Source organism: Eulemur rufifrons, chromosome 23 (assembly GCF_041146395.1).
Source record: "Eulemur rufifrons isolate Redbay chromosome 23, OSU_ERuf_1, whole genome shotgun sequence".
NCBI lineage: Eukaryota > Metazoa > Chordata > Mammalia > Primates > Lemuridae > Eulemur > Eulemur rufifrons.
In genome coordinates this window covers 16,446,862-16,474,811 of record NC_091005.1, presented here as the reverse complement: position 1 = coordinate 16,474,811, position 27,950 = coordinate 16,446,862, and the positions used below count along the sequence as shown (strand labels likewise).

General features: G+C 55.0%; 1 protein-coding gene across 2 annotated transcripts in view; it reads left to right on the top strand.

The window, feature by feature from the left end:
- The window catches only part of FA2H (fatty acid 2-hydroxylase), a 46,110-nt gene extending 18,574 nt beyond the window's left edge, over positions 1-27,536 (top strand). For both annotated transcript variants that reach the window (XM_069456383.1, XM_069456384.1), the window contains exons 2-7: positions 7,802-7,894; positions 18,169-18,311; positions 18,878-18,984; positions 22,674-22,846; positions 24,804-25,056; positions 26,613-27,536. In XM_069456383.1, the coding sequence (XP_069312484.1) occupies positions 7,802-7,894; positions 18,169-18,311; positions 18,878-18,984; positions 22,674-22,846; positions 24,804-25,056; positions 26,613-26,692 (849 nt within the window). In that variant the 3' untranslated portion in view covers positions 26,693-27,536. The remainder of the gene's footprint in view (positions 1-7,801; positions 7,895-18,168; positions 18,312-18,877; positions 18,985-22,673; positions 22,847-24,803; positions 25,057-26,612) is intronic.
- Positions 27,537-27,950: the final 414 nt, after the last annotated feature.

Here is a 27,950-nt window from a genome sequence, read left to right as displayed (position 1 = left end):
GTCTTGTTTCTCCTTTAAAAGTAGCAAAAAACAGTATGGTGAGGATACTTATAGACTGGAGAGTTACATGGTACATGTGAAAACTGTTTTATTGTACAAGTGGGTCAGCGAGGAGATGATATATTTTAGGTGCCTGGAGTGTTTTCCTCGTGGATGGCACATCCTGCGAGCCTGCCTGCGGCACCTTGAGGGCTGAGACTTGAGGTCCTGCAGCCTGGTGGTCTCCTCACGCCCACCAGGGCATGTGTTCTGAGGAACTCGGGTGCCTCGAGCTGTTCCTAGAGGCAGAGCTCTGGTTCCTCCCATCCTAGCACCACAGCTCGCAGCTCGAGGCAGGAGTTTGTAAGGAAAGGCCCAGAAGGGGAGCCTCGGAGCCCTCTTGGTTACCCTGACCCAGCCAGGTCATGTCCCCAGGCTGTGCTCCCAGGAGGAGGGTTTTCCCCTGGGCCTCCCCAAATCCCCACACTGGACACTCACTGGGAAAAGCCACATGTCTCCTCAGCTCTGTGCATTCCTGGAAACGTGGCCCTGATCCAAGTTGGAGGCCAGAGGGGAGAGGGTAGGGTCCACGTGAGCGCACACTGTCGGCGGCAGGATTTGGTACAGAATCAAGTTAGTGGGGTGAAAACTTGTGGGGTGCCCTTGGGAGCTATAATTTAGCATTTTCAAACCATTGGCCCCTGTCTCTGATGTTCTGGGCTGCCCAGCTATGTCGGCTTCTGGTGACAAGGCTGCTGGTGATGGCCTCAGAGGGGGCTCGTTTCCTGAGTAGAAGCAATGCCCGGTCCGTGGCGAACGGAGTCAAGGACCCAGGGGCCAGGACTGTCTCTTGTCCTTCTCCCCACACCTCAGCAGGAGAGGTTGATCAGCCCTCAGGCGTAAGTTCCTTCCCTGTTTCCTTTTGTCCTTCTTCCTCCTACTACAAGTACCCGGATGGTCGCCTGCAGAGCCCCATCGCCTTGCAGTGATGAGGGGGAGGGGTGGGTGTGCTTTTGGGGTTCCCTGGGTTGTCAGGTGTGCTTTCTCGGGCCACAACAGGGTGTCCAGAGCTCACCTTGCTCGGCCTGGCTTCCTCTGGACCCAGCAAGGCACCAGGCAGATCCTGCCGCCTGCATTTTAGCCGAAAGCTTTCGCTCCCGAAGCATCCAGTCCCGGAGACGGCGCCCTGGGGGCCGAGGAGGTGGGTTCGTTAACGCAAAAGGCTTCTCCCCCAAGAAGACTCTTGGTGCAGACGGGTCGCCCCAGCACCATCCTCTTCCTCTCAGCCCGCCCCCTCCCACCGGCCGCCGAGCGCTAGCAGGGCCACCCAGGCACCTGGAGCCCCCGCCGCCCCCTGGGCCTCCGTGGGGAGGGGGCAGCTGGACACAGGGCCCGGGGCACCATCTCATTTCAGAAAAAGGGTTTTCAGGCGACACCCAGGCTGTGGGATAAAAAGCCATCTGTCTGTCCCTCGGTGCCCAGCCCCGCTTTCGCGAACAACATTCCTTTATGCCGCGCCCCGCCCCCGCGGCCCCCTGCCACACACTGCGGCCTTTCAGCGACTCTGTGGCGACTTGTTTGTTTGCGCTGCAGAGCGCAGACTTTCCGTTGTTCTTCTCTGTTCTCTGCCCCAGGCGCCCTCCGAGCAAACCCTCTCCAGGGAAGACAGGGGCTGGGCCCTGGAGGGGGCTGGGGGCTCCGACAGAGCCCAGGTCTGGGCCTGGGGACCCTCAGGGAGTCCCCCAGGAGAGAGAGAGCAGGTGCGTGGAGCATCTCCCCAGGGACAGCAGTGGACGCGGGCTCCTGTCGGGCCCTCCCAGGGAGCATTTGAGAGATCGTGAATGAGCGATTTGGTGTCTCTGTGCCTCGGTTTTCCCGCCCGTGGAATGGCTCCTGCCAGCCTCAATCCCGATGAGTGGCCGCGGCACGTGCCCTGTGGTGAAGGCGCTGGCCCTGGAGGGGGCACGGCTGTCCCAGCTGCCACGCGGTGAGGGTGGGGAGGTGCGGAGTAGAACAAGGTTTGTGCTGAAGAGGGGGGCAGTTTGTGTGCCGCCCCCATGCAAAACACTTCCATGGCTGGAGAACTGGGGAGTGACTGCCCAGGCCCTAAAGAAGAGGAAGGAAGACACCCCTGGCTGCTAGAGGGGAGACAGTGGACTGGGAGGGGATGTCCTTGGATGCCGCCTCCCAGAGCCCTCTGCATGGCCTGCCCCAGGGGTGCGGTAGGGAAGGGGTGAAGACTGCAGGAGCCTGGTCTGTGCCGCTGCCTGGGTCTAGGGTGAGACACCCACTCCTGGCTCCGTATCTCCTTGGGTGCCAACCTGGCGGGTCTCTCCTGGTTGAATCCCCTCCCCTGTGGCCCTGTCCTGTTCCCAGGTGATCCTGGTTCAGGCCTATTAGCTTCCTAGGGCTGCCATAAGGACTGCCACCAACCGTGTGGTTCAACCCACAGAAACGTATCACCTCGCAGTTCTGGAGGCTGCAAGTCCAAGATCAGCAGGGTTGGTTCCTTCTGAGGATATCAAGGAACAATCCGTTCTGGGCCTTGCCCTGAGCTTCTGGTGATTTACTGGCAGTCCTTGCCCCGTAGATGCATCGCACCTATCTCTGCCTTCATCTTCACAAGCGTTCTCCCCATGTGCCTGTCGGTGTCCAGACTTCCCCTTTGTATAAGGACATCAATCACCTCGGAGTAGTACCCACCCTAATGACCTCATCTTAGCTAATTACGTCTGCAACAGCCCTGTTTCCAGATAAGGCCACATTCGGAGGTACTGGGGGTTAGGACCTCAACACATGAATTTGGGGAAGGGGGACGAACACGGTTCAACCCATGACAGATCTCTACACTGGGAAGCGACACCCTGGAGGTGACATCCTTGGTGCATGGCCTTAGTCTCTGCTGTGATTCTTTTGCCCTTGAAGATTTTGTCTCCTTTCCAGACACGAGGGGAGGAGAACCAGGAGACATCAGTGCCCACCACCCACTTCTGCTCCTTGCCACCCAGACGGGAGGGAGGGAGGGAGGAAGAGGCCCAGGGTGGTCCTTCCTTGGAGCTTGCCGGGGTTCTTGTTTTCTGTGGTGCCAGCCTGCCACCCAGCCAACCCAGGGCCTTGGCACAGCTGGCCCTGTGTGCCTACCCCATGTGGGTGCAGCCCGGGCTCCCGATCTTTTTTCTCTGTATCGATACTTCTGGCAAAAGGATGCCTCATGGTTTTGCTTGATTTTTGTTTCTTGGTGCTCATATTGTAAGAAAAATTTGAGTTGAGCGTCTTTGTGGAAGTGAGACTATTCTTAAATGTTTAATATGCAAACAAAATAGGTGTGTGTTATGAATCACACCCTGCCAGCTTCACTCGATGGTGTCGCTGTCCTAACCCCTGAGCATAGAGCAGGAAGTGTGGGTGCCCTTGCCAGAGAGAGGCAACTGCTTGTTCCAAGAGGAAGATCTGAGGTCACACACAAGTCGATAATGGAGCCTGGTCTAGCTCTATGTCCCTTAGTCTAGAGCTGAGTCTGTATTGTCTAGAACTGGGTGCCGGCCCTGGATTCTTCTCCTGCTCTAGGCGATCCTCGTGGCCTCCCTTAGAGACAGGCAAGTGTTGGGGAACTTGGCTGGGGACAGTTCCTGGGTGCTGTGTACGTTGGGGTCTGACCTTGGTGAGAGAGAGCTGGGCAGGGATGTCAGCAGGCCCGTGTCCACGAGAGGGGAGCGGTGGCTTGGGCTGACCGGAAAGGAAATAACACGCACTGGCTCCGTGCTGGGAGAAGCGAGGTTTGGAGCTCTGTCTCGTGGGCTTCTCTCCCACGCAGCCTCAGACTGTGGCTAGAAGGCACTGAGAGGGTCCAAATGCCCTCTTCGTCACCCCATATTTCCCATTCATGGCTCTCAGCTCAGAACGGGTGGTACCTGCCTCCCTACCCCATCTCCTCGGAGGAGCAGCCGCCCTCCTCTCTCCAAGCGGACACAGGCTGTGGAAGGCCTTGGGTGGCTCCCTTTCTGCTACCCTCCTGCATACTAATGGATCATTCCAGAAGTACTGTGTGCAGAGCCAATGCCGGTACTGGGAACCAAGTGGTAAGCAAGACAAGCAGGGTCTCCGGTGCACACGTTCTAGCCTGGGAGACACCAACAGGGAAATGCAGTCTAAGGACAGTGAGATGCCCTGGGCCTGACCACAAATGTGCTTCTGGCTGTGTCTCCTGCCTGCCTTCCCAAGGTGGAGAGGCTGGGGGGGCCGGGATGAGGACTTCTTGCCCCAGGACAGTCTTGTGCCCCTCGAGTTGGCCTCCTGAGAAAGCTGTCACCTGACACAGGTGGGCTGGACACACCCTGTCACACTCCTCAACACAGGTCCTGATCGTTCCTGCGAAGGCCGGTTATGAGTCTGACTGTGAAATTATTCACTTCCTCTACCAAATACTGAAACACATTCAACCCAAAGGCGTCACCTAGAACAATTTCCAAATACTTGAAAAAAAGCAAACGTACTCTTCACTCTGTGATACTTTTGGTTTTTAAAGCTCCCTTTGGCTTGCTTCCAAGATCAGGAGAGTCTTTAAATAATGCATTGTGGAAGTTTCCAAGAAAGTTTTTTAAAAGCCATTTAAAGTTGGGGTTATACCCGAGTTCCCAGGAATGACCTTTACACACTTCTGATTCATGGACGGTGTTGGCCTGTGGAATTCGAGGCTGAGCCCAGTTCAACTATAAAATAAACACCGGGCCGTGGGAGTCCGGAAAACGTGGCCCAGATCGGCGAGGGTGGCGTGAGGTGCAGCCACTCCTGGCAAAGCTCGGTTCCTGGAGTCCCCGGAGTGGGAGTGGGGGTGGGAGCTGCCTTTGGGAGGGTCTTTGTCTCAGCCGCACCTGGGGAAGGTTTGCAGACCTGGAATTACACTGGACTGGAGAAAATTAGTCAGTGAAAGATGCCCTGGAGGGCACATCCCTGTCCCAGAGAACATTCCTGCTACTGGTGACGCCCACGCGACATTGGCGCTGGCTCTCCTTGGAGTCTCCTCCCGTGTGGGAGGTGTGTCCAATCCTGTGATAAGAACCTGGGCTTCTGCCAGGGACGGGTGTGTCCCGATGAGGCCACCCAGAAAACATCTTGCTTATATGGCCAGTGCAGGGCTGATTTGTCAGACGCGTATCACTCATGACATTGCTCCCTGGTGGCTCCGGGGCAGCAGAACTGGGAGAAGGACGGGAAGAGACTGTGCCCGCCGCCCTCCCCTTCGTCCCTCTTTTCCTTGTCCTCCCAGGCAGGGCACCCCCTGCCAGCCCTCACACTGTGCTGCTCCATGATTCAGAGGAAGTGTCGAGAGAGTCCCTGACCTCCGTGCAGGGGATGCCAGGCTGAGCCACGCTCTGGGCACCAGCCGCGCCCTTCCTCCTGGCAGCTGCTCTTCCCTCCTTTCACTCGGAATAGTTCCAATGGAATGAAAAAGCCTTAAAAGTGCTATTTCCATTTACAAAACTAGATTCTTGTCATTTTTGAAGTAGAACCTTAGAACCGGTACATAGTGAACATTTGATCTACTTCCTATGGATACATAGTATGGCCCCTCCATCAACCAGCTTCAACCAAGAAACCGATTACGTGAAATTAATGCTTATTAAACTAAATTTTATGCCATAATTTTTCTGCATTAATAAATATTTTTCAATAGAACCTTTTTTGGTTCTATTGAAATTTTTCAATAGAACCTTTCTGTCCCTGGAAACCGCCCTTCATGACCTCATTTCTCAGGCTTTCCCTGTTCTGCTCTGCCTACCGCTCTCCCATTCATCCCTACTCTGGGCGTCCCAGGCTTCATCACACATCTTTTGTGACACTCCAGTGAACAGGCCTGCAGGTCCAGGTCACCTTCTGGGCCATCCCAGTTCTGCACACCACGCCAACAGCTGTGGTCCAGGTGGCCGTAGGCTAAGTGAATGATCTGCATCGTGTGGTGGCTCAAAGACCGACAGTTTCTCAGTTCCCAGGATCAGAAATATGATGCCCCACGGGAGGCCGGCACAAGCCCTGCTGGGCTCTGCGCTGGTCCCATCACACCTTGCCTTGGAGGAGGAACATGGAACAGCTGGCATATTTAGAAACTCCATTGTGTCCCAAGAGGGTCCTGGGGAAAAGCAGATGATGAGGTGGGAGGATGGGCTGTCCCCAAATGTTTATAGGCCTGTCAGGTGAAAGAGAAGGGGCCCGTGCAGCCCAAGAGGCAAAGAACCAAGAGTGATACCCAGACACCTGGTGACAGGCCGCTGAGCATAGGGAGACTTTTCTGAGGACCGCAGATGCAAGTGGGTAGACGAGTGCTTCGCGTCCTGTGCTAAGAGGTGATGAGGTAGATGCCCTCTCTTGCACTTCCGGTGGTTGTTTAGGTGGATGTACCCAAAACAGATCTATGTCTGCCACTGTGGGATGTCTGAAAAGTGTATGACAGACAAAACATTAAGTGGTAATATATATGCGGTAGCCTCGCTCCCTTTGTTTTGCTGGGAGAAGCAGATGGGGTTGCAGTGAGTGGGATTTGAGGTGCAGAAAGGGGTAGATCATCCTACTTCACGGAAGGACTTGGGGTGACCAGGAGAAAATAACTGTCCAGGAGAGAGGGGGTTGGTAGCTCCGTGACTGGGGGCCATCTGGGGTATTTTGAGAGTAAAACAGAATAGGAAGGAAGATGATTATTGAGCTACTGACATGGGAAGAGGGAATACATTTATATTGGATATTTAAGGAATTTCAGTGTATGATGTGCTATAAAATCCACTCTTCTTTGTCCTCAAGAGAGCATGAGATGCTTTTAAAAAAAATTTCAGGTATTAGCTTGATGACACAAAACTAAATATGCTGAGATACACAGACCAAGACAGGATCACAAAAGCCCACTTTTATTAGGGTTACATATGGGTTGTCCTAGAAAATGCCAACATGGTCACTGCCACCATCAGGTTCTCTTGGGATCATTTGGAAACCAAAATGTAAGACAAGTGACAGCAGCCTCTCAGCCTCTTGCCAGTACCCGGCTTCCAAGGCCACTCCACGCCCACCAACACCATAGTTGCCTTTAATCACAGGGACTCGGGAAAGGCAGGCGCCTTCCTGCCCTTCATACGTGCCAGCCTGCTCTCTCTGGCCTCACCCCGAGTGATGTCAGAGCTGGCTGGGGCCAGGTGATTTTCCCAGCGCATTCCATTTCCTTCGGACTTTACCTCTTTGCTAGTTCAGTTTAACCTTGAACCCACTTGGGCACTCCTCTGCCAATTCCACCCCACGTGTGGCTGCTGACACGGGACTGCTGGAGGCTCCCTCACTTCCTGCTACCTTTCTTGTGGGTGTGGGGACCTAGAAGCCCACCTGTGACTCAGGGGCTCTAGTGAATAGCCAGGGAGGCAGGATAGTCACCGGGCATGGCACAGTGAGCCCCACCAGGTGCCCTGGGTGCTACCCTGTGACTCCCTTTGCCTGACACCTGCCAGGGACCTGGAGGAGGACTGGCAGGGACCCCGTTTCCAGAGCACCCCACTAACTGCTCTCATTCCCCTGCAGTCTCTCAACTAGCTTACTTTCTCTCCCCATCTTCCTGCTGATTTTGTTTTTGCAGATATTTTTTCAAGGGAGAAGTAAGTACAGAGAATAGTAACACCCACACCAGTGTCTCTCTGCCGTCGACAGTACGCAGTGTCCTTGATTTCCACCCACCCTGCCCTGCCACGGGGCTCTCGCTACTCCTGGCTGCCTCATCATGGGGCAGCTCGGGGCTCTGTCCTCCGCCCTCACCGGCTGCAAGTAACGCCCTCGTGTCTTCTGTTTGCAGGGTTTGACGGAGAGTGAGGCTGTAGCCTCCGAGGAAACGGAGAAGACAGACCCTGACATTGTACCACGGCTCAAAGAGGTGGATTGGGACAAGGTACCTGGCACAGGATGGAGTTGGGTGGTGGCTGGGGGTGCCAGGGCTGAGGGGAGGGTGCGTGGAGCCAAAGGCCATGGTGCGCATGACACGTGCCTGGGGAAGATGAGGACAGGGAGGCAGGTGCCCACAGCTCACGAGCAGGACCTGGCAGGGGCCAACCCAGGCAGAGGTTATGGAGGTGTCTCAATGATGGAACATTCAGGAAAATGGCCCATAAGGTCTCTGCACAGAGCCAGTCCCCAAACACCCCTGGAGAAGAAGAGGTCTCCCACCAGGACCCCTAAAGCTGATAAAGGGACAATGACAGAGTTCGGGCCCAGAACTGCCCAGTTTGCCAATGTGCAATGCAAGGTAGAGCTGCCCCAGGCACCTGCCATCACTTGAAGAGTCGATGTCCAGGGCAGGACACAACACCTGCTGAGTGCAGGCAGGGGACGGGGCTGAAGCCATCCTCAGTGTCTGGGAGAAGCCCAGGGTGTCTGCAGAGGCTTATGACAAACCTCCCTCGGTGTTTGGGGGCCTGCTGTGGCTAAGCAGACCCCTTTATTGGTGAGGTGAGCCCTGGAGGAACTGGCAGTCTCAGCTGGACGTGGAGCCACTCAGTGGGCAGGGGGCTCGGGAGGGAGCCAGGCTTGGGTGCCGTTTCCCTCCAGTCTGGGTCACAGGACTGTCCCAAAGTCACAGAACAGATACACACGTGCACATCCAGAAATGCCCACCCTTTGTGCTCTCTGCTGGCACTGGGCACCGGAGACACAGAAATAAACAGGACATGCCCCCCCCCCCCCTGCCGCACACCCAGGAGCTCACAACCTGGTGGAGAGGAGCGTAACCCCCTCCCCCATAAACAGTTATTACAACAGGAGGCGACGTGGGAAGCATGCCCAGGGAACACGGGTGGCCAGAAGAGACTGGGCGGGGGACTCCACAAGGCTGATGCTTGCTGGTCCCCTTTGGCCCTGACCCCAGAAACTCAGAGACGACACCTGAGTCTTGAGATTGCCACCACCTCTGGGAGAACTTTGGGTATCCAACCACGGAGGCTGGAAGAAGTCATTCTGTGCCCTGTCCCCTCCAGAGAGGCACGTAACCAAGAGGGACGTGGAAGTGCAGCCAGAGGAAAGCCTGCCTGGCCACACAGTGGGCCTCCCGGCTGGCTCACAGGACGTGGCTTCCTGGCCTTCACCCCTGGCTTGGCCACAGCTGGGCTTGAATGATGCCCAGGCCGGGGAACAGAACTGAGAGGGGAGGGGTCTTGGTACTAAGGACAGATTTCTCTGGAAGTCTGGAGAGATTTGGCTCTGCACGTGGGCAGGATGGAAGAGGAACAGCCCGCTTGAGTGGGTCAGGGACCCCAAGAGCTGAGAGGGTCAGGAGAGTCGTTGGAGCAGCGACCTGTGAGCTTGGCTTAGAGCTGGAATGTTGGAAAGAAAATGCTCTAAAGAGAGCTGAGTTGGGCTGGATAAATGTGGCAGCCTCCAGGGCAGGGTGGCGAGAAAGAACTGTCCCGAGGGGAGGAGCTTCGTTCTGAGCTGGCTGGGCACTGCCAGGCCCCAGGGAGGCTCCTCCCAGCGTCACTGCATGAGCAAGGGGAGGGTCAACGCACGCGGCTCCGCCCTCACCTGTGCTGGCACTGAGACCGCGTCCAAGGGGAAGAGAGTGGCGCCTGCCCCGGCCGGCTCCCTGCTTGGCCGCTGGCCAGCCGTCCAGGCAGCTGACACCTGATTCACCTTCCCCGCCTTTCCTGTCTTTCACACACATGTTCTGTCTTCCTCCCCTTCCTCCTGTGTCCCTGAGAGAGGGCTGGGCCCCAGGGTGTGAGACCCACCCTGCAGGGAGCCTCCACCCCACTGGCTTCCCAGAATCCGGAGGGTGAATGATGCCTCGCTTTTGTTTCTTTTCTTTTCTCTCTTTACTTTCTCAAAAAAGAGTCCTATTCCTGTCTCATTCCCAGCGTGGCCAATCCCCAGCCCCTTTGAGGGATCAGAGAGATGGGGGGAGCCCGCAGCACTCATCTAAGTTGAGCCCTGCACCTGTTTCTGACCCAGGCCGGGGGCTTGGGGGACCCGCTGGGTCAGACCTTGAGGAGCTGTGGAGAGGGGCCCAGAAGGCAGTAGCCCTGTCTCAGCTGAGGGTCCCCCAGCCTGGGGTGGATTCGCACACCTGCTCCTGGGGCAGAGGGACTTGCCAAAGTTAACCCTTTGTGCTTTGCATTCAAGGTGAGTCCTCTGGGTGCTGCCAAGGAAGGGAGTCTTGTTTCCCTGACCCGGGAAGCTGGGGACAGAGTGGGCCATGCTGGAAAGGCTGAGGGGGAACTGGGCTGGGGGTGCCAGGGCCGGCAGGTTCTGGAAAGACAGCAGGGAGGCCCAGGATACAGACCCTGCTGCCCTGCCCTGCTCAGAGGTGAGGCACGGCTTGGCTTTTCTGCATGGAATTTTACCAGAACAATTCCTAAATCATCCCTTCCAACACCCAGTCGGGCAGGACCCAGGCTTCCTTGCAGGACAGGAAACCAGGTTGTAGCTCCTCACTCTACCCTTCTCTCCCTGTTTCTGGAACCCAGCTGGCCTGGTTAGGTGGCCGGAGCTGCCCCCTGCTCTTGGCTTCTGGGTACACCTGTCCCTTTTGTCCAGTGGCCTCTTTTTGACACTCTGCTGTGTCCTTTTCAGAGCCCTCTCCACCCTTCCCGCTGTGGGGGCCAGCCTCTGTGTGGGGAACCAGGGGGAACAGGTGTGATTTGAGGGGTTTGTAGAAGTTCCCTGCCCAAATCTCCCCTGCCCAGGGTGTAGTTAGCACCAAATTAACGCCTCTTTCATTGAGCCCTTACTGCGCATGCCCAGTACTTTGAAGGTATTATCTACTGTCTGAGTTCATCCTGCTGAAAACACAACTAATTATCCTGATTTAACTGATGAGGAAGAGCTAAGTCTTCTCTTGTCCAAAGTCACTTCTGGCCACAGGTTAGCGGCCCTCTGCTGCTCTCCGCTGCATGTTCTGGAACCTTCCACACTGACAGCTGACCAGGAATAAGACCCTGAGGTGTGACCGGGAGAGGGGGTGGCAGAAGGGAGGGAGATGTCTCCAAAGCCGGCGGCATCCTCTTCCCCAGCCTTCCCCGGCTGAGCCAGGCTGCAGCCCAGCCTGCTTCCTTCGAGCTCCACGAGGCTGTCAGTGGGTGTGGCCACCCTCTTCCCTCAGGAGACAGGTAGAAGCACCTGGTCAGGTGTGTCACAGACCAAATGCAGAAGTCGGCTCCCCAGAGTCCCTGTCCCCTGCCTGACACACACCCCTGACATCAAGGGCTGCGCCAAGGGTCCCCTGAGCCTGGCAGAGTTATTGTGACGGCCACAGGGTTTTACCCTTTCATGAAAGGGCCCAGATAAGTTGCTGAGAACTAGAGAAAACAGCACCCACATCGGCACAAGGGCCCTCTTGGCCACCCCGCCTCTGGGGAAGGACCGACCCTGGCGCTGAGGGTGCTGGCCTGGCTTCCTGCTGGGCACTCTGCCTCCCCAGCCACCTCGAGCCCCATTGTGCCTCCTTTCTCCCAGCAACCCCTCCCCCAGAGTGGGGCCTGGACAACCCAGCATCCACGGCCCCCCCCCAAGACTGTGTTCTCTGGGTGTAGGGTCCCCGAGTCTCCTCTCTGCTTGCCTCCTTGCCCGGAGCTCGACAGTGCTCAAAAAACACCCCAGGGCAGAAACCAGGCAGCAGGCAGGTAGACCGGGCACTGCCCTCTGCATCCATGGGTCTCGAGGACACCCTGGGAGGGCAGTGGACAGGGCAGGCTGAGAGGCAAGAGATGCCACGGGGCGACCATCACCGGCGCTAGTGAGATGGAGAACATTGTTCCCTCCATCTTATTGCGTGGGTGGGGAGAAGGGTCTGGTGGTGCATACAGAGGGCATGATAAAGTGTGGTGCAAGGGAATGACAGCCCCACCTGGTTGTAGGATGGGGCCCAGGGCGGGCACCCATGCTGGTCTTCAGCCCCAAGGCCAAGGTCATGCTGGCGTTCTGCACAGCACTCGGCTGTCTTTCTGCACTCCCCACTCCCTGTCACTGTCATTGGCCTGAGCACCCATGGGGTGAGCTAAAGCCACGCCCCAGCCTCACGTGCCCGGCTAAGGGATGGGTTGTGGGGTGGGGTTGGGGGCAGGTGGTGCAGAACCACCTCTGTGGGCCTGGGCTTGTCCCAGGCAGACTGAGAGGGCCAGGCCTCCAGCTGCCCCTGCAAGGCCACTCAGGGCCCTGTCCCCACCCCACTTACTGGACGCTGCGCTGGGGTTCCGCAAAGCCTCTTTGCTACGAAAGTCACAGCCACGGGGATCCTGATTCGGCTGGTGGGAGGCCTCCTGGCCGGGCATAAGGGCCTGAGCTCTGAGCTGGATGCTTGGGTGAAGGCCCTGCTGCAGACTCTACGGCTGAGCATCTGACCCTGCTCCTAATCTGGGAAATGAGGTCCACTCAGGCCCCATCTCTCAAAATTAAGGGTTATGAAGGTTCATGGATATTAGGCCGTAGGCTGACCAGCAATAGGGCACAGAAAATTGTCACCAAGATTCTTGTTGAACTTCTTGTCCTTACTCTGCTCCCCATTGGCCCCACTGGTTGGAAGCACATCCTCCTCCTCTCTGGCTAGGAAAGCTGCCCTGGAGCTCTGGGCTTTGGGTGGACATTGCTTTAAACAATTGCTTTAGCTCATGGCCGTGGTGGTGGGAGGAGCCGCAGGCATCGTGCAGCTGTCCCCTCTGCCCACATTTGCCACACTGGGGAGAAGCAGATTCTGAACACACCATTCCTAGGCTAGGCTGCCCCAGGAAGGTGTCCTGTGTCACCTGGACCCTGTGCTGCCCAGAGAGAGGGGAACCTGGGAGGAGGAAGGAAGGAGAGGAGGCCCCCTCCCCACCCTGGCAGTAGCCCATCCGCCCACCATCTGGGCAGCAGGCTGCCCTTTCCCCCTGGGAGCTGCTGCAAGCTGCATTCCTGGCATAGCCCGAGAGAGGCCCTCCCCACTCTCTTTGGGGCAGGGGCAGAGCTGGGGGGAGGGGCACAAGGTGCTAACGCCAAATTCACCCCAACTTGCATCCGATTCTGGGGCCCAGCCTGTTGCTTGGGTCTTTGAATCACCAAAGGACCCCATCCACCCCCAACACACTGCTCATTCCAGAGCTGGGCAATCCCAAGCGCTAGGCTTGCCCTCTCTGAGCAACAGCTTCCACAGCTGTAAAAGGAGAATTTGCTATTGTGACGGTAGCCGTGGGAGCCCTAGATGCCTGGGAACTGGAGGCATGATCTGTTCTCCCCTTCTTCCCGCCCACCCCCCAGCCTCCTACAGAGGCCACAGACCTTTGCCCAGGCCTTCCCTGTGTCCCCCAAGCCTTAGGAAGTAAGGGAGGGCGGGGCCAGGGCCAGGCGCCAGCTGGGAAGAAGAGAGCCATGTGTGAGGGAGGGCTAAGGGGCCCAGGGGTCTTTGGCCAGGAAGAGTAGGAAATGAGATCCCATCTGGCTGGGTCCTAAGCAGTCATCTGCCGTCCTCCCCTCTCAAAACCAGGTCCCAGCCAGCTGCCATGCTGGAAATGACCAGCAAATGAGAGGCCTTGAACCCATTAGCACCCAGCTGAGACTTTCTCTTTCAGTGATCAGGACTGCAAGGGAATTGGAAAAGGACACCCTATCAGTGCATGTACTGCCTAAAACCAAGGCTGAGCACACAGGGTGAATGTCCCAGTTCTTGGGAAACTGTGTGAAGGGCGCTATAAGCTGCAGGAAGGGGGAAGGGAAGTTCCCACTCCAGGACCAACCAACCCCATCTCAAGGGTCACTTGACCTCTTGGGCCTCAGTATTCTCATCCATAAAATGGGGAGGAGGTCAGCATGCCTGGATTTCTGCACTTATATGGGAGGCTCACTTTACTTCCCCTGGAACAACAGGACAAGGCCCCAATGGTAGAATTACAGGTGTTGGCCTTTGAGGATAGAGGGAGGGATTTGACGGGGAGAGCAAGGACTTCCTGGGATTCCTCTGAGTTGATCTTCCCTGGGCACCATGGTGGGCTGCCTTATGGAGATGCAATGTGGGCTGATTATGGAACTTGGGTTTAAGGCCTTCCAAGGCCACAGGTGGACCAGAGGCAGCCTTGGGACTGACTCTAGACAGCAAGCCCACCATTTGTACAGGTGGCCGGTACCCACTGGTCTTCCCAAGGAGTAACTGAATCATGTCCAAAGGTCATATTGGCAACAGGACATCAAACAGCAGACACCTATGTTGGGGGCTCCATTCCCACTACACCTGTAAACACCCCGTCTGCAGTCTAGTTCCAGTTTCTCATACCTGCTCCCTCATTTTGTTCTGTTACTTTCACAACACGGTATGAGATTTAGGCAAGAGTCCCTGCTTGTTGCTTACCTAGACACTTCTTCTTGTGTCTCAACTGAATTAAACTTATGAATCATATGCTGTTTTCTCCTTGTTTAACAAAATAAAGGCAAAGTGGATCAATAGATAAAAATTTGCACAAACCACCACTAGGCTGAGAGAGGGGCCCTCCTGGCTGCATCCCTGTGCTATAGCTAGAAACATTCATCGTCAAAGGGAGCGAAGTCTAAATTAAGTGAAACGTAATCAGAAAGGTGTTGTATGTAGCATGCAAAAGTGGGACATGTAAAAACCAGGGATTTCGTTCAAGATAGTGATAAGGATGCATATTATCATTCTTAGAGGAACAACTATGGGTAAAATACAAAAAGCCATAGCTAAAAAGCTGATAGAGGATTTTAAAATAGTTAATGCAAACAAGACAAAGGAGGAACAGAGGAGAGAAATGGAAACTATCACAAGGGTAGACCTACTCCAACAATAAGTGTAAATAGACTAAACGCTTCAATTAAAAGGCAAAGATTGTCTGGGTAGATTTGAAAAAAAAAAAAAAAAAAGAAGACCCAAATATATGCTGCCTGCAAGAGTTGCGCTTTAAATGTAAAGACACACACAGGTTGAAAGCCAAAGAGTGGAAAAGACCAGGCACACGCCAAGCTTCAGGGAGCTGATTGGTTCCATTATTATCAAAATGGACTTCAGAACAAGGAGTATTATCAGGGACCACGATGGCTGTTTCCCAATGGTGAAGGGGCCAACTCATCAAGGAGACATAACTGGGTGACCTCAGGCAGGTTAGTCAGCCTTGGTTTCTCCATCTACAAAATGACCATTATAGAGTGCCTACCTAGCCAGGGGTATGGTGAGGTTCAAATGACTGAATCCATGTCAGGTGTCTAGAATCATGCTTGGCCCATGACCTGTGCTCCGTGAGTGTCAGCTGTCAGTGTTACTGCAGTTGGGACAAAGCCTCAAGTGCTCCCCGTGACCCTGGCCCAGCTTCTAAGGTGGGGCTCTGCAGGCTGCTGCAAGATAAGGTGTAAACACAGGCTGAGAGCTAGTTCCTCTAGTTCTTCTTCCTGGTAGTGCTGTTGTGTGTGTGTGTGTGTGTGTGTGTGTGTCTGTGTGGAAACCTGGAGTGGAGGAATGGAAGGAATGAGACCGCACGCATCCAGTGAACCCGTTTGCTGCTAGACCTAGGGCTGAGGTCAAGGAGGCTGGGGTCAGGAAGGGGCAGTGACTGGGCGGGGTTTGGGCGGTTGCCTGACTTGGTGCTGGGGCACGATGGCTCCAGGCTGACCTGGAGAAGCAGGAAGTGACCTTCCCTACCCTCCCCTCCCCACACTCCACTAGAAAGCAGCCAGCACCTGGAACCTGCCAAATTCACATGACTAGAGCCACAAGCTTCTTGGGCCTTTCACTCTGGGCACAGACAAAGGGAGAGTGCCTGGTGGCCTTGCCTGGTTGCTCTGGAACCCCCTCGCCCCTGCCCCAAGGCTGTGGTGGAGACTAGCTTCACATCCAGAGGAGCTGGGAGCTCATGAAGGCTGGTTTCTGGAAGACTTGCTGGGGCTGAGCCAGCTCTGGCAGGGAGGCCTGTGCGAGGATGAGATTCCAGCCAGGGCCACGGGAAAGCAGGTTTCCAGAATCAGCGCTGGCTCTTTGTCCCAGGCTTGCATGCTCTTCCTCCACTTATAGCCCTTCACCCTCCCCACTCCTTGCTGCCACTCCCACCCCTTCCACCCAAAGCGAGAGCTCCCTTGTACTGGAGGTGGAGCACCCACCATGCAGCACCCTCATCCTCACTCCATTATGGGTGGTGGGTGGCTTCACAGATAAGAGAGCTAAGAGGCTCTGAGAGGTACAGACACCTGCCCAGGGTCCCACAGCCGATAAATGGCAGAGCCAAGCTTTGAAGGTGGTCCTCGGACTGCAAGTTCACTGTTCTTTACTAATTTGGGTCCAGATTAATCTTCTTCAATACACTGACTCATTGGAAATCTTCAGGGGCTTCCCATTGCCTACAGCTGCGGCCTCCAAACTTTTCTAATCTTACATCCCTGTCAGTAAAACTTTTTGAGCACATTCTCCATTATATGTGCTTTGTTTCTTTTGAGACAAGGTCTTGCTCTGTGTCCGGGTTAGTATGCAATGGCATTATCATAGCTCACTACAACCTCAAACTCCTGGGCTCAAGCAATCGTCTTGCTGCAGCCTCCTGAGTAGCTGGGACTACAGGGATGCACCACCACGCCTGGCTAACTTTTCTATTTTTTGTAGAGATGGAGTCTCACTATGTTGCTCAGGCTGGTCTCAAACCCCTGGCCTCAAGCAATCCTCCTGACTCAGCCTCCCAAAGTGCTAGTATTACAGGTGAGAGCTACTGCTCCTGGAGTGGCTCCATTTTAATTATCTATAAAGTATTTGCATGTGCTAATGTACTCTTGTATTCTGTGCATTAGAGCACGTTTGAGTGTAATTTAAAGGTGAGGTAAAACCGGGAACCCATGCATCTTAGTCTCAGCTACTTGGGAGGCTCAGACAGGAGGATCACTTGAGCCTAGGAGTTTGAGTCCAGACTGGGCAACATAGTGAGACCCTGTATGTGGGGGAAAAATAAGATGAATATATCACAAACACAAATAGAAAAATAGAAATAGGATCTCCAATATTTTCTCCCTGCCTCCAGGATCAGCCTGTGAATACTGCTGGGGAACACATACATCACTGCCTTGCAGACAGCTGGCCTAGAGAATGAAGCACCAACTCCTGGGCCTGGTTCAGGGTGTTCTGTGGTCAAAGTCCTCAGCAGATTTCCTCCTGCTGTCCACAGAGCAGTATCAAGTCGCCAAATGGGCCACCGTTGCTCTCAACTTTATGTCTGTGCCCACACTACCCTCTGTCCCTTCCCCTCCCCACCCCCGCCAAGTCCTCCATGTTGTATGAGCTCCAACCCAAACCCTAGGTCCTCTGCAAAGCCCTTGCCTACCCTGGACCTGGGGATTTGTACCAATTATTCTTTCTCTGGGCCTCAGTCTGCCCTGAATCGCCACTAAACTATCTTGTTAGCATGCCACATCTTGCTGATCACTTGATGTAGCTAGTTATTATTTCTTCCACTTTATAGCTGGGGAAACTGAGGCTTGAAGAGGTTAAGTAATTTTCCTAAGGTCACACAGTAAGTGATGGAGCCAGGATTTGTACCCAGGCCTGACTCCAGAGTCTAAACTCTGATTAAGCACTAAGCAATATGGAACAAAGACGGTCTCTTTTGTTCCTGTTGAATCTTCTCAGTGCCTAGCACATATATACATGAATATTAATATATGAAATATTAATATAAAACCAATTGTTGAATAAATGATTGTTTGAATGGATGAATGAATAAATTACCCAGCCCAACACCAAGAAGATGGTGGGAAAAGGGCCTGATACAGAATGTGTGGCCTCCTTCACCTAAAGAGTCCTGGGAAAGGCTTCAAGCTTCAGGTGTGGCTGAATCTGGGTACTCAGGTATTATCACCAGGATTCTGGCTCTCTGGGTCTTGGCTTGGCCATTCTGTGTGCTGGCTGAGACCTCAGGCAGGCTCCGCTAGCAACTCTAGGCTCAAACCTGCCAACTTAGCAACTCTAGCAGGAAGAGAGGGTGTCTGATGGCTCATTGCACCAGCTTGGGTCCTGAGCCTGCACTGGATCCCACTGCTGTGGCCAGGGGGCTGGGGTGAGCAGCCCGGTCAGTTCTGCACCCCTAAAGCAAGAGGGTGGGTGTCCCACATAGACCACATGAGCTGAGGTGGGGGGTGGGGATTAGGATACTATAACCAGGAAATGGGAGAGTGAACATGGGAAGATATGAATATCAAGTGTCCACTTGACTTTGTCTCTTGCAGGACCTGGTAGACTGGCAAAAACCTCTCGTGTGGCAGGTGGGCCACTTGGGAGAGAAGTATGACGAGTGGGTCCACCAGCCGGTGACCAGACCCATCCGCCTCTTCCACTCAGACTTCGTTGAGTCCCTCTCCAGGACTGTTTGGTGAGCTGCTCCCTGAGCCTGTGGCAGGCTGTCCCTCTCCTGATGGTGCCAATCAGATATGGAAGGGGAAGGGGCAACTGGGTCTCTCCCCAGAGCCCAGGGCTGTGCTGTAAGTTCTTGGGGAGGGTGAAACATGCGATAGGCATAATTGATTCCTATACATGGTTTTGGGTGGGTGACAGGCAATGTGTAGCCAGAAACCTCTTTGGATGCCACCCCTGGTTTATTCCCAACTCCTGTGATACGTTTCTAACCTCTAACGTCCGTGGGAACAATTTTGCCTGCCATTTTGCTCCTCTGCCACAAGTGGTCAGCATCCTTCTGTCTGGTTGCCTAGTGTCAGTAGCCACGGGGACACAGTTCTTTTCTGCCGGTAACTCCTCTCGGAGACAGGAGATGGACGGACTGGCTTCCCCATCCCCCACACCCGCGTCCCTTTACCCCGGGTCTCCATATGCTTTCTGCATGTGCTTTGGTGTCATCTTGTCCCCCTTCCAGTTGAGGAAAGCTGGACCCTGTCAAGCCCCTGTGCGTGTGTCCCTCTCACCCTGACGGCCCTCCTGCAGGTACAGTGTCCCCATCGTCTGGTTGCCCCTGATGCTGTACCTCAGCTGGTCCTACTACCACATCCTGGCCCAGGGCAACGTCCGACTCTTCACGTCCTTCACGACAGGTAACTCCAGGTCGCCTCCCGACTTGCTTGCCTGGGTCCTGGAGGCAGGAGACCTCGGTGTCCTCCCCACTGCTGAGTTTCTGAGAGCACAGAACCCCCAAACCACACCACAGACATCTCTAAGTGAGGCCTCTCTGCAGAAAAGAAACACTTTGTCAGACTCCCACCCAGCCCCAAGATGGATACAAAACCCAACAACACATCAGCAGAAACTAAATGGTTTTCTCAGATGATGTAGCAATAAAAAAAAAAAAAAAGAAAGAAAGAAAGAGGGCATCTTGTTGAGTCTAATACCAGAAAATGTATGACCCGGGATTCTTTGCAAGAAACTAAATGAAAATGAAGTCACTTCGTCAGGGGGCACAGCTGGGAGCTGGACTCGGACTGGTCCGTGACTACAGCACGGATGAGCAGAGCGCCTGGGGGAGACCTGGGGGTGTCCTAGAGGGTCTCCGAGGCACAGGCCATGCAGCGGCTCCCCAGACTGGGAGTAAAAACTCACCTCGGTGAGGCACTTGCCGTGTGCCAGGCCACGTGCTTTCCAGGGACACCTCATATGTCCCTCCCACCAGCCCCCTGTGAAGGGTCCTATCATTGTCCCCTTTGGGAGTTGAGGGAATGGAGCTTCAGGGATACCGAGTGAGTGTGTCAGGGTCACGTGGCTGGGATGAGGATATGACGTGCTCCCAGCTTCTAGTTGGGGGGCAGTGGACATAGAGAGGGGCTGATAGGAGATAATATCCTAAGGGCCTATGGGACTGAGTCAGGGTGGCCACCGGTTTAGGTGTGGCCACCTGCCAGCTGGCCCCGGAGATGCAGCCGTCTGCCTGGGTGTTCTGTCTGTCTGTCTGTCCGGGCACAGCCTGCCCCAGGGAGGTGCCAGGAGTACCATGCCTGTCAGGTGAGCTTTGGGGGGCGAGGGCTAGGGTCACGGTGTCAGGAGCTTCAGTTTACCCACCTGACCCAAGACAAGTGGGGGGTGGCAAGCTGCGGGAAGCACCCCCCATCCCAGCCCAGAGCTGCTCCTGGTCACCAAGGGTTACTGCAGTGGCCCCACGAGCCAAGGTTACCCTCTTCTGCCCACGCTGAATAGCTCAGGCACAGCACGGGGCTTGTTGCTCAGAGCCCTGCTCCCTGAATCGCCCACTGTCCGCCGGCACTCCCCTAACAATCACAAACAGTGGCAGGGCCTCCAGGGCTGGCGGCCGGAGGGGGAAGGGGACACTGAAGCTTTGGCCCAGGTCCCTCTGCCGGATTCCTCCCGAGATGCCACTCAGTACCAGCTCCAGCCGGATGGGCAGACAGGGGTGATGCTGGGGTGAGGGGGCGGGCGGAGGCTTGACCTATAGGAGGGGACTTTCTGCATGGTGGGGAGGGTGATTTGAGGGCTCTGTCTGCTTTGCAGGCCCCTGCAGAGAGCTAAAATGTGCCTGTCATATAAAGGTCCAGTGTAGGAGGTTAGTAAGCCTGTCACCATGATGCCAGCAGTGGAGGCACAAGAGCTATGTCTCCACGTGCCTCCTTCATCCCCCAGCTTGTCATGCAAGGCACAAGCCGCAGGCAGAGAAAATAAGAGCCCACAAAGCCAGGCGAGGGGAGACTCGGCGGGGCCCCAATGCAGCTGCTGGACAAAGACACGCTGGAATAAATGCCGAAGAGTCAGTGTGCCAAGCGGCAGTGGAAGCCGAACAGAGACAGCAGTTCGAGTCTGACATTCCTAGATGTGTGCGTGGAAATGCTTTGAAACGCCAGGGGAGTTCTGCAAACTCAGGATGGCCCCAGAGCAGTTCCTGAGGGCATATTAGGGGGAGTGCCAGCCACCCCGTTGCTGTGCACCATCCTAGATGAGGACGTGGGTCCCAAATGGGGTGGTGTCATGGGCGCCCCTGCAAAGTCAAGACCAAAGTCTGTGGCTAGGGAGTGCTCCTGTGTGTGCTGTCCTTTTCCTGCAGACAAGAGAGCTGAGTGGCAAGGAAGGCACCTCGGCTTTGGGCAGGGGACAGCCAGGCAGGGGGCTGGGAAACTCCTCCTCCCTCACCTGGGACCCCCTAGAGCTCTGTGAGGAGAATCCAGAGGTGGACAGGAGCAGGACTGCTGGTTGGAACTGAGACAGATGGATTTGGACTTATGTTTAGAAGTTGTAGTAACGACTTGTTAAATACCAGGAGTATTATTATTATGAGTATTATTATTCTTATTATATAATATATACTCATCATATAATCAGATAGTATATTACCTCCATCCTAACAACAGCTTGTCAAGATGGGTGGTATATTTTACCATTGAGAAAATTATACCACATAGGTGGTGCAGAGCCAGGATTTGAACCCAGATCTGCAAATCCAAAGCCGGTGCCCTTGGCACTTCACCAGAGTGTTTTGAAGGACCCCGGGGGTTTCAGGGCTTCCCTGGAAGCAGGGTTTCTTGACAACCAGAGCAGCCCAGCCCAGGCCAAATGGCCACTTGCAGTCAAAACCAGCCCAGCTGTTAGGCAAGCATCTTGTACCAAATGGGGACGTGGCAGGCCCCACAGATGAGAGATGTCAGACCAGCTTGAAACCTGATTTGAGAGAGGTGGATCCTCTGGGATTGAATCTCAGCTGCATCACATGTTAGTTCCCAGGTGAAGTGTGAAAAATCTTTTCATTGCATGGAGATTCATTTGGAACCGTGTGTCAGGATGGGGGTTGGCCTAGAACCCGGTCCCAAGAGCCTGGAAGGTCACCTCTCCCTCTCTGCCTTCCTGGACTTCCTCCCTTCCTCGGCAGCCACCTGTGGTCATCCGTCCTGGGCCTGCCCACAGTGTGCATATGGCTGGAGCCCGTCAGAAGCACTCCCTTAACTGAACCCAAAGCCACCTGCCTCTGGGCCTGGTTCTGCCCTTGGAAGGGCAAGGATCACATCTCATCTGTGCATGGCCCATCAGAGAGGCCTCCTACCTGCCATTCTCCCTACGAGTCCCTGAGTGTCTGCTGTGTTAATCACTGGAGATACAAAGTGAAAGCCCCAGACCCTGCCCATAAAACGCTCGTGACCTAGTAGGGAACGAATGAGCAGAGCATAGGCGCGGTGCAGCGTGATGGAAGGAGAGGAGAGGTTGTGTACCCAGCTAGAGGCGACAAAAAACGTCCGCACAGGCTTCTTCTGGGGCCAAATCTCCAAGGCTAGGGAAGGCAGGGAGGGAATTCCAGTGAAGGAAACACGAGCAGAAGTACAGAGCTGGGGGAGAAACGCATAGCACATCCAAAGAGCCACACGTGGTCTGGCTTGGCCCAAGTGCAGGGGGACCAGGAGAGGAGGCAGGGGTAAGGCTGGCAGGGTCAGGTCTCCAGGGACCGCGAGTGCTGCACTGTGGGGTCAGGACTTTGCCTGAAGATCATGAGGCACCACAGAAGGGATTTAACAGCGAGTGGAGGCAGGAAGAGGCAGTGAGAGGCTGATGCTGCCGTGGTGGCACCAGGTGACAAGGTACCAGTGGATTAAGAGCAATGGACTCACTCAAGCGATATATCTATGTATATTTCCTTAATTGAGGTGAGATTCACATAACAAAGTTAACCATTTAAAGTGAACAATTCAGTAGCATTTAAAGCACATCCACAATGCTGTGCGGGACGTTTGGAGCCACCAGGCGTTGCCGCGCCCAGGCCACGGCCCTGACCTCGCCTCTCTCTGCCGCCCTGCAGAGTACTCAGTGCAGGTACCTGGGTCCATGTTCCCTGGCCTCTTCATGCTGGGCGTGCTTTTCTGGACCTTGGTCGAGTACGTCATCCACCGTTTCCTATTCCACATGAAGCCCCCCAGCAACAGCTATTACCTCATCATGCTGCACTTCGTCATGCACGGCCAGCACCACAAGGTGAGCGGGCGGGGCCGGCACGTGCAGCTCCCGGCAGCTGCGGATCTTCCTGGGAACCCGGGTGTGGGTTGGGAGCAACAGGAAACCAGGGGCATTTGACACTGCTCAGAGAGGTGGCAGGGTCGGGCATCCTAATCTGAGCCAGGCAGGGACAGGGTGACTGGGCGCCAGCGTTGTGAATAGCAGGCAGTCTGCACCCTTCGTGCGTCTTCTTTAATCTCCCGGCCGCTCGTTCACCCAGAGAATGTTCAGTGCCAGGCGCTGTTCTAGACATCATGGAACAGAACAATAAAAATCCTTGTCCTAGCGGAGCTTCCTTCTGGAGATGGTGCTGTGGTTCTCCCCATTCCCCAGAGCAGGAAACTGAGGATATTAAGGAACGAAGGAATTTGCCCCAGGTCACACCGGCCACTCAGTCTGGTTCATCTGAAGGAGCCCAGTTCAAGTTTTATCAGCCCCCAGGGAAAGCTCTCCGACTGGTCAGACACGTCACCTTCCTGGCTCTCCCCAGAGTTGATCTGCATCCTAGGGGACTTTTGTGGCAGCCACTATCGGGTGGCGTCCAGTCCTGGGCCAGCCTGTCACTCAGGCACGCTCTAAGAGGGACCACGGCCCAGGCCTGGCCAGGGTCCCCCCTCTGGGTCAACGTCCAGCCCCATCTGGCCTCTGCCCTCCAGGGCTCGCTGCACCCACTGCCATGTCCTTTGCTCCACTCGAGATACCTTTTCAGATCTGCTGGACCCCGTCAGCTAACTTGCCCATCCTCCGGGGACAAAAGAACCTTCCGGAGGCCTGCTTAGGCTACACCCCACGGGCTGTCTCAGGCTCCCTCTTCTGAGACACTCCCACACCAATGTGTCCAGTCTCCTGCTGCCACACCGTGAGGACAAGAGGAGCCTGTGTGGCCCCTAGCCACCTGGGCTCCAGTCAAGAACGTAGTCTCAGATCGCCAAAACTATCTGTCTGAGGGTCCTGATCCAACTGTGGCCTGGAGCCAGCCCGTACCAGCCTACGAGAGCCATCGTGCACTTCCCGGCTCCACTTTAAGTAATGTCACATCGGTGACTTGACGTTGGCCATGGTAGGGAATATTTACACCACAGGAATTAGCAAACACTACACACAGCACTCCCCCTCTCTCCCTTCCTCCTTCCCTTCCTTTTTCTGAGAGATGTTTTCCAGCACCTGACTTGTCCTGCTGCTCCTGGTCTGAGGGGACGGAGGCCCAACCCAGTGTGTGGCTGTTTCGCTACTGCCTGCCTTCTCCCTCTCTTCTCTTCCAGCCCAGAGAGGATCTCTCTCTTCTCAGAGTGCTCACCGAGCAGTACCTAACATTTTACCTCAGGAGCCCTTGGCTCTTTTGTTCTCTGGTTCACTGTGACAACACCCCTTGTACCCAAAAGGCCTTCTGTCTGGATGTGGGGGTGGAGAGAACATCTCTAGTAACCCTTCCTGGGTCATCCCACCTTGGACAGTGCCTTCACCCCAGCCTCTGCCGTGCCGTCCTCCCACACGGAATCAGGCCTCGGCCTAGGCGCCCTGTCCTCTAGCCACGGGCGTGGTATTGGGGCACAGGGCTCCTGTCTAGCACCTAACAACTCCACAGCCAAAGTGGCCTCTTGAGCACGAGGCAGGCTCTGAGCCATCAGCACACCCAGCCCGTCCTGCCTCGTGCCGCTCCCATCCCCGTGTCCCTGGGTGCTTTGCCAGGGCCCATCCCGGCTTGCACGTGCGGAGCAGGACAGTCTCTCTAGGTCTTTCGGGCATGGTGACCTGCGCTCCCCAAAGCTCCCCAAGTGCCAAGCCTACCCACGGCAGGCCACTGCCCTGTCACTGGGATGTCTGGACTGTTCCGCCCCATCCTCTGCAGAGAGCGCCTCTGGCTGGGCAAGTTGTGACCACAGGCAGGCCCGGGGCCCAGGGCTGCCCTCTGACGCACGAGCCTCTCCGTCCACAGGCGCCCTTCGACGACTCCCGCCTGGTCTTCCCCCCTGTGCCAGCTTCTCTGGTGATCGCCTTCCTCTACACAGTCTTACGGCTCCTCCTGCCCGAGGCAGTGGGGGGCACCGTGTTTGCAGGGGGCCTCCTGGGCTACGTGCTCTACGACATGACCCATTACTACCTGCACTTCGGCTCGCCGCACAAAGGCTCCTACCTGTACAGCATGAAGACCTACCACGTCAAGCACCACTTTTCACATCAGAAGTCAGGTGAGGGTGGCCCGCCGCCTCCCGTCCTCCCTTGTTTGTCCACTGATTTATTTGACAACTGCCATGGAGCCCACTCGGGGCCAGACGCTGTCTTGGGTACTGGGTGTACGTACAGGGCTCCCTCCGTTTTACCTGCTGGTGCAGGTGGCTGTGCAGAGACAGACAAGGAAATCCATAAATGGCAAAGGTAATTTCAGATAGTGATGAAAGCCATAAAGAAAATAAAGCAAGGTGACATCCAAGGCACCACCGAGGTGGGGGTCCAGGTCCCACACTGTCCAGTAAGACATTGCGCAGGCCATGTGCGTGATTTTAAAGTTTCTAGTGGCCATAGGGAAAAGTCATAATAAATGGATGAAAAGAATTTTAATAATATATTAACCCAACATAGCCAAAATATTATTTCAACATGGAATCAACATTTAAAAATCGTTGATGAGATATCTCACATTCTTTCTCTTATGCTAAGTCTTCAAACTCCAGGGTGTATTTTGCACTTACAGCACATCTCCGTTGAGATGCTAAAGTTTTGTTGCAAATACTGGATCTATATCTAGATTCTATAAAATTTGCAATCAAAAAGTAGATTCGATTAGCCGGGCATGGTGGCGCATGCCTGTAGTCCCAGCTACTCGGGAGGCTGAGGCAGGAGGATCGCTTGAGCCCAGGAGTTTGAGGTTGCTGTGAGCTAGGCTGACGCCACGGCACTCACTCTAGCCCGGGCAACAGAGTAAGACTCTGTCTCAAAAAAAAAAAAAAAAAAAAAAAAGTAGATTCACATACATAAGTTGTTCCAAACATGCTTAAAATTTTTCTGGTAACTAAATCAAGGATCAGTTTTTACACTGAAATTTAGATTTTTTTTTTTTTTTTTTTTTTGAGACAGAGTCTCTCTCTGTCGCCTGGGCTAGAGTGCAGTGGTGTCGTCATAGCTCACAGCAACCTCAAATTATTGGGCTCAAGCAATCCTCCTGCCTCAGCCTCCTGAGTAGCTGGGACTATAGGTGTGCACCATGATGCCTGGCTAATTTTTCTATTTTCAGTAGAGACAGGGGTCTCGCTCTTGCTCAGGCTGGTCTCGAACTCTGAGCTCAAGGAACCTTCCTGCCTTGGCCTCCCAAAGTGCTAGGATTACAGGCGTGAGCTACTGAGCCCGGCCAGAGTTGAGACCCAAGTGAAGAGAAGTCAGCATCCACTATCTGGGGAAAGAGCAGTCCAGGAGCAACTGGTACAAAGCCCTAAGGCAGGAATGAACTTGGTCCCCTCAAGGAGGGGGAAGAGGGTGAGAGAGGGAGCAGTGGCAGGCAGGGGCCAGGCATCCCAGGAACCCAGGCCAGATAAGGAAGTGGGGTTATTCCAGCTACATCCTGGGGGCACTGGGAACACAGGTGCCTGCCCTTGACTTCTACCAGGATGGTCCTGGGCATTGGGAAGTCCACCAGGGACAGATGGTGACATCTTCCCTACCTGCTAGCCCTCCCCCGGCTCCCTTCCCAAGCAAGTTTGTCTCTGCTCCCACAGTGCCTCAACTTCTCCCCATTTGTCTCCCCTTCTAGGATTTGGCATCAGTACTAAATTGTGGGATTATATTTTCCACACCCTCATCCTGGAGGAACCTCACTCGAAGACACAGTGACAACTCCTGCCTTTCCGTCCTGCCGCCAGCCTGGCCCTGGACCCTGCTTGGCCCCTACCCCCCACATCCAGACCCTGCTAAGAAGGTTGGCTCTGCCAGCAGGATGGGCTCTGTCAGGCTTGGGGCTTGGTGGAAGGTGTGGAGGGGACCCTGGGTCAGGACCGCCCTCCCAACCCACCCCAGGAGGGGCCCACCCACTTGGTGGCCAGATGGCCCCCAGGACCAGGCCTTTCCTGGAGCATCCTTGCCTAGAGCCGAGCCCACAGGACTGCTTTGGGACTTGGCCAATGGTAGCCACCCCAAGGGGAATGAGGAAAACTGACCCCTGAGGCCATGCCTGTTTCCCACCTGTGCCTTAGCGCCTCGGGCTCCCTAAGGGCCTCCGCTTGAGGTCTAGCTCTGTGTTCACAGCAAGGGGTAGGTCTACGGGGCCTGTGGTCCCGTCTTCCCCTCCTGCCCTTCCTGGGGAGAGTTTGGTGGCTCTGAGGTGGAAGGACTCTCACAAGGGGAGACAGCATGAAGCCTCCCACAGGCCACCCCCAGGCCCCAGGGCAGCCCCTCTGGCCGCTGCCAACACAAATGCCTGCTGTACTGCCAGCTGCTCCAGGCTGCCATGCATCAGTGCTCACACGGCCAACCCTCACCTGCCTGTGCTGTCAGGCCCGGGCTGGCAGGTGGGAGCCCTGGCCCCTTTCTGCAGGAACCACCAGCTTCTCTAGCCATCCCTCCCTGCCCCCAGAATCACGACACTTCTCCCCACGGGCGGTGGAAGAGGCCTCTCTGTTGGTGGCAGCCCCACCCTGTCCGTCCCTGGCCATTCTTGGCCTCCACCTGGCACAGGTGGGCCCCCGCCCCCCACTCAGGACCCTCCCAGCAGTGCCTTATCTCCCTGGCAGACAAGGTTCCCAGCCCTTCCTCCTCGTAACCAAAACCCTCGCTGTTCCGAAGAGGGTCTTATTTATAAACGATATAAATATTCTTTGGCCCTGTCTAATCCCACATGTTGAGCTTATGTAAAAAGTTGTTTCCTCCTGGTATGTTGTGTCCTTCTTACCCACACACCATTACTACTTGAAACTTTTTAAAAACTCGCTGAGTGTAAAAGCTAAAAAGAAGCAGTTCGACTGATCTTGTGATTTGTACTGTTTACTATGGAGCTATTTAAAGATTTTGGAATAAATGTACAAAACTACAGTTGTGAGATAAAAATTTAAATAAATTGTATATTTTGAAAAATAAAACATTGAAAAGAAATCAA